At 52.9% G+C, this 8,346-nt stretch overlaps 1 protein-coding gene across 1 annotated transcript; it reads left to right on the top strand.

Annotated features, from left to right (window-relative positions):
- Positions 1 to 6,236: 6,236 nt before the first annotated feature.
- Fzd9 (frizzled class receptor 9) lies at positions 6,237 to 8,346 on the top strand. The gene has a single exon (NM_010246.1). The coding sequence runs from the start codon at positions 6,255 to 6,257 to the stop codon at positions 8,031 to 8,033; it is 1,779 nt and encodes a 592-aa protein (NP_034376.1). The 5' UTR covers positions 6,237 to 6,254; the 3' UTR covers positions 8,034 to 8,346.

The following is an 8,346-nucleotide window of genomic DNA, read 5'->3' as shown; positions in this document are numbered from 1 at the left end:
AGCAGCACTTGGGAGGCAGAAGCAGGCAGATTTCTGAGTTTGAGGCCAGCCTGGTCTACAAAGTGAGTTCCAGGACAGCCAGGACTACAGAGAAACCCTGTCTCGAAAAAAAAAAAAAAAAAAAAAAGAAGAAGAAGAGAAAAGAGAGAAGAAAATCAAGCCACTTAGTAGACTTAGTAGCACAAGTCTTTAATTTTAACAGGTGGATCTCTGTGAGTTTGATGCTAGCCAAGGCTACACAAGGAGACCCTATCTCCAAACAAACGAATAAGTAAAATAAGTCTTTTTAAAAAATCATATCGTTGGGTCAGCAAGATGGCTCAGTAGGTAAAGTCACTTACTACCGACCTGACCATCTGGTGGAAGGAGAGAACTGATTCACATACAATAGGTGACTCACATGGGTCCCAATACACAGACAGACAGACAGACAGACAGACTGACTGACTGACTGACTGACTAATTAAATATCAAGGGCTGTAGAGGTAGAAAAGTCTCATAACCTAAATCCCTATGGTAGACAGAAAGAACTGACCCCTGGAAGCTGGCCTCTGGCCTTCACACATACTCTATAGTGCCTGTTTGCGCACGCGCAAAAGCACATTTCGTACATGTATGGAAATGTTATATGAGACCATCATGTAATTATATATCATTGATCCATGCTAATAAGACATAAACAGACAGAGCCAAGTGTGGTGCCATACACCTTTAATGCCAGTACTAAGATACAGAGGCAGGCAGATCTCTATGAATTCAAGACCAGCTTGGTCTACATAGTGAGTTCCAGGTCAGCCAGGGTTAATAAGTGAGACCCTGTGTGGTGGTTTGAATACGTTTGGCCCATAGACAGTGGCACTATTAGGGGGTGTGGCTTTGTTGGAGTAGGCGTGACCTTGTTGGAGGAAGTATGTCACTGTGTAGGCGGGCTTTGAAGTCCCAATGCACAAGCTCCACCCAGTGTGAAATTCCAGAGCCTCCTCTTTGAGTCCCCTTCTGCTACCTGCTGATCAAGCTGTAGAACTCTGGGCCCCTCCAGCATGATGGCTGCCTGCACACTACCATGCTTCCCACCATGATGATACTGGACTGAAACTGTAAGCCAGCCCCAATTAAATGTTGTCCTTTATAAGAGTTGAATTGGTCATGGTGTCTCTTCACAGCAATAAAGTCCAAACTAAGACACCCTGTTTCAAAAACAACCAAAACCCAAAACCTTAAAAAAAAATTGCCATTTAAGGTATAATACCAATAATGTCCCTCCATATGGTTTACGAGGAGAGGGAGGCCAGCATGGGGGGAGCGGAGAAGGAAAGAAAAGAAAACGAAAAAGAAAAAGTAAGCTGATGGCACCTCTGCATCTCCCAATCCTCTGGCGTCCAGTCCAGAAGATGTTAATGACAGGCTTCCGCCACCATACCTGGCTTTGGATTTGGCCTCTCATTAACTGTGTAACCTAGGCTGACCTTGAACTCATGACAATTCCTCTGCTCCCCCAAATGCTGGGATTACAAGTATGTGCCACCATGACTGGCTTCTATTTTATTTTGAGATGGGGTCTTACTGTGTAGCCCTGGCTCTTCCGGAATTCACTATGTAGACCAGGCTGGTTTCAACATACATTGATTTGCCTTCTTCTGCCTCAGAGTGCTGGCGTGTGCCTGCGTGCTCAGAGTGCCTAGATTTTAAGAAAATGCTTCTTTCAGAGCATGGTGGTGCACGCCTTTAATCCCAGCACTCAGGGGGCAGAGGCAGGTGGATCTCTGAGAGTTTGAAGCCAGACTAGTCTACACAGCCAGTTCCAGAAACAGCCAGGACTACACAAGGAAACCCCCATCTTGATAAACTAAAGAAGAAAGAGAAGGAGGAGAAGGAGGAGGAGGAAGAGGAGAAGGAAAAAGAAAAGAAGAGAAGAGAAGAGAAGAGAAGAGAAGAGAAGAGAAGAGAAGAGAAGAGAAAAGAAAAGAAAAGAAAAGAAAAAAGCGAAAAGAAAAGCTTTTTGGGGCTGAAGATGGCTCAGCAGCTAAGAGTATGCACTGCTCTCTCAGAGCACCCGAGTTTGCTTCCCAGCACCCATGTCAAACACCTCACAGCCACCTATAACTCCAGCTCCTGGGTGTCTGACATCTTTTTCTGGCCTCTGAGGTCCCCAGATCTCATGTGCACATACCCCTCCCTATACAAATACAAACATATAAAAATTTAAAAATTTTAATAATTAAAAAAAAGATGCTTTTTTAGGGCTGGCAAGATGGCTCACTGGGTAAATGTGTGTGCCGCCCAGTTTGATGACCTGAGTTCTAGTCCCAAAGGTGACATAGTGGAGGAGAGAGCCAACCCCGAGGTTGTCCTTTAACCTTTACATGTGCATTGTAGCCTACACACTGTAGCAGGTATATGGCCCCTCCCCCGAATAAATACATATAACAGATTTTAAAATACTTTTAGCATTTCTTTTAGACAAGTTTATTGTGTAGACTGGGCTTACCTCTGCTGGAATCAAAGGTGCATGCTACACCTTTTTTGCGTATGGTGTGTGTGTGTGTGTGTGTGTGTGTGTGTGTGTGTGTGTATGTTGCATTGCATGTAGAGGTCAGTGGACAACCTTGGGTTTGAGTCAGGGCTCTGTTGTTGTCCGTTATCTGTAAAGCAGGGTAGCTGGCCTGCCGGCTTACAGGGGCTCTCTCCTGTCTCTACGTCCCATTTCCCTGTAGAAGCCTTGGGATTACAGCTACCATGCCTGGCTTCAAATGGGTCTGGAGACTTGAACTCGGCTCCTCAAACTCCTCACACTTCCCGGGCAAGTGTATCGCTCCCTGCGCTGTCTCCCCCAGCCCTCTTTAAGCATTGGTAATGGTCCCTCTCTTTCACACGTTCTTTTAACACAACGGACATTTATAGGCGCCTCCTCCAGGCCAGGAGCCAGAACCTTGTAGGGCATGGCACGGTGCCTTCCTCCTGAAGCCCCCAGGCTTTGTAGGGAAATCAGGCTTTGGAGCAGTTAGCTGTACTCTGCAGTGGGGTGCCCGGTAGGGCATCCTGACAGGCTAATCAGAGCCGAGGTGGGGCCTGGGGGAAGGATTCCGGTTTATCCAAGAATGAGGGGAGCTTACAATGCAAGAGAGGCCTAGGGGGAAGGTTGGCTTGGTGAGGGTGGGAACTCAGGACAGAAGGCTGTCCCTTCCCACAATTGGCCTCTAGCCAAGGCCCCTAGAAAGGCTGGCATCTTCCAAGGAGGTGGAGCTTCGAGGGGCTCCCAGTGGGGGTGGGGCAGTGATGGTGACCTCCTTCGGTCTCTGCCCCTTCGCATCGTCTCCCTTTCAGTGTGTGCCTGAGGTATTGTTCCTCTTTTGTAAAGAGGGGGATCGGGTAACAAAGCCGGGTGGGTGGGCAGGCAGCCCAAGGGGCCTCTTCTCTTCCCTCCCCCTGAAGCATCTGCACTGAGGGGTAGGCACACATACACCTCTGGCTTCCCAGGAGCTGGCTGTTGCCATAGTGACAGGCAGGCCTTGCATCCCACTGGCCCCTGGAGTTGCCCTTCCCACTATGGCTGCCAAAGTTAGGGGCCCCCAACTCTTTTGCATCCTGGAGTGGGAGGCAGGGACATACAAAATAGAACTCCTGGCTAGTCTCTGCCTCCTAGCTGGCTTTGAGGAAAGGGACAACTTTCCTTAAAGAGAGCTCCAGCCACTGGGACAGATGCTCAGGAAGCAAGGCTAAGCCTTGAGATCAGAAATAAGTGCTCCCTCACCCGGGTGTCTGGTGTGGCTGTTAGTGTTCTGCAAAAAGGAAGGGAAAGATAGCAGAAGGCTTATAGGATAGGTAAGGACACTGGGGGACCCAAAGCAGAGCCTGCCCCTGAGTCTACTATGATCGATGGAATAAGAGAAAGGTCTTGGGGTATTTGAAAAAAAAAAAAAAAAAAAAAACCTTAAAGAATGGAGAAGTGAGGACCTAGGTTCATAAGGTGGGGGTTGGGGGGGGGTTGAGGTAGAACCCTCAGAGATCTTCTTGTCTCCTCTCCAGGAGTGTGATCAACAGGTGTGTATCACGCCACCTGGCTTCGTTTGTGGGTGCTGGGGATCCGAACTCACGACCTCATGTTTGCCCAAAAAGCACCTATCTGCCTAAGCCGTCTCCCCAGCCCCGAGTTTAGGATCGCGAAGCAAGACCCAACCTGGGGACTCGCAGGGGCTCAGTTTGGCGTGCAGGGCTGGCTGCATCTTCACAAAGCCTCTTCTCTCCAGTCTTTTCGGGGGGGGGGGGGCTGGGTGCATGCCAGTGACACATATGTTTTTCTTTGTCCCTGCCGAGCTGCAGCTTTCTGGGAGCCGAGAGACTAGGAAATGACCACCCCATTTTCTCACTGCGGCCATCAGCGCTGCCCTGGCTTCTTCCTGAATCCCGGCTCTAAATATAGCAGGAGGGTATTGGCCAAGCCGTGTATGTGTGTGTGTGTGTGTGTGTGTGTGTGTGTGTGTGTGTGTGTGTGTGTGTGTGTGTGTGTGTGTGTGTGTGTGTGTGTACGCGTGTGCGCGCATGTAACAGGCAACTTTTAGCAGGGAAACAATGTGCCTGCCAGTCCTGACACCGAGGAGGTGTGTGAGCCTGAGTAGTATAGCTTTCCCTTCAGACTTGTACCAGAGACTCCGGCTTTCCTGTAGGGCCACAGTAGAGGCTGAAATCATCACTGTGAAATACCTGGCTCAGGCACTTGGGAGGTGGAAGTAGGAGGGTGAGAAGTCCTTTGATACATAAGGAATGTGAGGCCAGCTTGGACAACATGAAATAGTCTGGAAAACAAACAAATGGGGAGTTTGAGAAATGGATCAGGAATTGAGATCACTGGTTGCTCCTCCAGAGGACCTAGGTTCGATTCCCAGCACCCACATGGAGGTTCACAACTCCAGTTCCAAAGCCTTCTTAGGGCCTCCAAGGGTACCAGGCACACACGTGGTGCACATACAGATAGACAAGCAAAGCACATTAATAAGAAAATTTAAAAATTTAAAGCAAAGCAAGGCAACAACAAAACAGACAAGTGGAGGAGCCGGAGAGATGGCTCAGTATAAAGGTAGTCACCCCATCCCAGTCATGATGACCCGAGTCAGGGGGCAGGTATCCCGTGATAGAAGAAGAGTACTGACTCCCCAAGTTGTCCTTGCTTGCATGCAGTTTCGTGCGTGTCACACACACACACACACACACACACACACACATGCACACACACGCACACACAGACAGACAAACGGCAGGATGTGTGTGTGTGTGATAAATATAATGAAAACAAAACAAAATCAGCTTGGGCTGGGCACGTGGCTTGTCTAGCCTGGGTTCCATCCCTAGAATGAACAGCAGAAAAAACTCATGTGGGGGGCTGGCAAGATGGCTCAGCGGGTAAGAGCACTGACTGCTCTTCCAAAGGTCCTGAGTTCAAATCCCAGCAACCACATGGTGGCTCACAACCATCCATAATAAGATCTGATGCCTTCTTCAGGAATGTCTGAAGACAGCTACAGTGAGTGTACTTACATATAATAAATTAATAAAAAAAAAACCAAAAAAACAAAAAAACAAAAAACAACCTCATGTGGTGGCAGCCCTTATGAGGCAGGAGGATCAGGAATTCAAGGTGAGCTTGAGGCCAGCCTGGGTTATATGAGACCCTGTCTCAAAAACAACAGGATCAACAAAAACACCCTTAAGGGAAGAAGAGAGGAGAGGGGGAACAAGCAACTCCCTAGCCTGGAGCTTGGAGAGCTTGGGATGGTCCCCTCCCACCTGGGAAGAAAAGGGCGCACTTGATGCGAGGGAGTACATTGGGAGGTGCGTTCCCGCGGACTGTCGAGTCTGCAAAGGAAGGGAAAGAAATGAGCAGAAGAGAAGAAAAGCTGACCCACAACGTTGCCCACACGCCTCCAGCGTGGCAGAGAGGCGCGGCACCTTTAAAGCGCGACGGGGGCGTGCCCTGAGGGACTGCCCCGCCCCTGGGCGTGTCCTCCTACTGACCACGCCCTCGGGGTGCCGAGCCGCGGCGGCTGGCGGCGGAGACCACGCCGGCTCTGGCTGGAGTGGCGGCGGCATCGGCGGCGGCGGCGACGGCGGTGGTAGCGGTTGTTCCTCCGAAGGCGCCACGCGCTCCGGGACACACGTGGGCGGCCGAGAGATGGCGCGGGAGCCGCGACGTGGCGCGCAGATCCCGGGACGCGGGATGGAGCGGTGCGAGTGAGCCCGAGCGGCCGCGCCGCGGGGCGATGGCCGTGCCACCGCTGCTCCGCGGGGCGCTGCTGCTGTGGCAGCTGCTGGCGACGGGCGGCGCGGCGCTGGAGATCGGCCGCTTCGATCCGGAGCGTGGCCGTGGCCCCGCACCGTGCCAAGCGATGGAGATCCCCATGTGCCGGGGCATTGGCTACAACCTGACCCGCATGCCCAACCTACTGGGCCACACGTCGCAGGGCGAGGCGGCGGCGCAGCTGGCCGAGTTCTCGCCCCTCGTGCAGTACGGCTGCCACAGCCACCTGCGCTTCTTCCTCTGCTCGCTCTACGCCCCAATGTGCACCGACCAGGTCTCCACTCCCATCCCAGCCTGCCGGCCCATGTGCGAGCAGGCTCGCCTGCGCTGCGCCCCCATCATGGAGCAATTCAATTTCGGCTGGCCCGACTCACTCGACTGTGCCCGGCTCCCCACGCGCAACGACCCGCACGCACTCTGTATGGAGGCACCCGAGAACGCTACAGCAGGCCCCACAGAACCCCACAAGGGCCTGGGCATGCTCCCTGTGGCACCTCGGCCCGCGAGGCCACCGGGAGATTCAGCCCCAGGTCCCGGCAGCGGTGGCACCTGCGACAACCCCGAGAAGTTCCAGTACGTGGAGAAGAGTCGCTCGTGCGCTCCGCGCTGCGGGCCAGGCGTCGAGGTGTTCTGGTCTCGGCGCGATAAGGACTTCGCGCTGGTTTGGATGGCTGTGTGGTCCGCGTTGTGTTTCTTCTCCACGGCCTTCACCGTGTTCACCTTCCTGCTGGAGCCTCACCGGTTCCAGTACCCAGAGCGCCCGATTATCTTCCTTTCTATGTGCTACAATGTCTACTCCTTGGCCTTCCTGATCAGAGCGGTGGCAGGTGCACAGAGTGTGGCATGCGACCAGGAGGCAGGGGCTCTGTATGTGATCCAGGAGGGTCTGGAAAACACAGGCTGCACCCTGGTCTTCCTGTTGCTCTATTATTTCGGGATGGCCAGCTCACTTTGGTGGGTGGTTTTGACTCTAACCTGGTTCCTGGCTGCAGGCAAAAAATGGGGCCACGAGGCCATCGAGGCTCACGGCAGCTACTTCCACATGGCAGCGTGGGGCCTGCCAGCACTCAAAACTATCGTGGTCCTGACTCTGCGCAAGGTGGCTGGCGATGAACTGACTGGGCTCTGCTATGTAGCCAGCATGGACCCGGCAGCCCTCACTGGCTTTGTGTTGGTACCCCTATCTTGCTACCTGGTACTGGGTACCAGTTTCCTCCTGACCGGTTTTGTGGCTCTCTTCCATATCCGCAAAATCATGAAGACGGGAGGCACCAATACGGAGAAGCTGGAGAAGCTGATGGTCAAAATCGGAGTCTTTTCCATCCTTTACACAGTGCCGGCCACCTGCGTCATTGTCTGCTACGTTTATGAACGCCTCAACATGGACTTCTGGCGGCTTCGGGCCACAGAGCAACCATGTACTGCTGCCACCGTGCCTGGAGGCCGGAGAGACTGCTCGCTGCCAGGGGGCTCGGTGCCCACTGTGGCTGTCTTCATGCTCAAAATCTTCATGTCCTTGGTGGTGGGCATCACCAGTGGAGTCTGGGTATGGAGTTCCAAGACTTTTCAGACTTGGCAGAGCCTGTGCTACCGAAAAATGGCAGCTGGCCGAGCCCGGGCCAAGGCCTGCCGAACCCCAGGGGGCTATGGCCGGGGTACCCACTGCCACTACAAAGCCCCCACGGTGGTCTTGCACATGACTAAGACAGACCCCTCTCTGGAGAACCCCACACACCTCTAGAACATAGGCTAGGCTGTGAGTTATGGTTGCTCCCTCCTTGCCCTCCCCTCCCCCCTTCAGAGACAGCTGACTAACAGCTGCCCAGCTGTCAAGGTCAGACAAGTGAGACACAGGGGGCTGAGGACTAGGGTGGGGACCCAGTAAAGCTCAGGGCCTTGACCTTCTGTCTCATGCAGGGAGTGGTCCTAGTCCACAGAGGGTCCCAGGATAAGAAGGGGCAGAAGGGGGCAGGGTCCAGTGCAGAGTTATTTAATGATGTAATTTATTGTGGCATTTCTCTGGAAGCTGTGACTGGAATAAACCCTCGTGTGGC

The sequence above is a fragment of the Mus musculus genome, chromosome 5, assembly GCF_000001635.26.
Source record: "Mus musculus strain C57BL/6J chromosome 5, GRCm38.p6 C57BL/6J".
Classification (NCBI taxonomy): Eukaryota; Metazoa; Chordata; class Mammalia; order Rodentia; family Muridae; genus Mus; species Mus musculus.
Note: the sequence above shows the minus strand (reverse complement) of the source record. Positions and strands in the feature narration are given on the sequence as shown.

What these genes read in the sequence shown, in the direction of transcription:
- Fzd9 (NM_010246.1), top strand. Translation starts at nt 6,255, where the DNA reads ATGGCCGTGCCACCGCTGCTCCGCGGGGCGCTGCTGCTGTGGCAGCTG.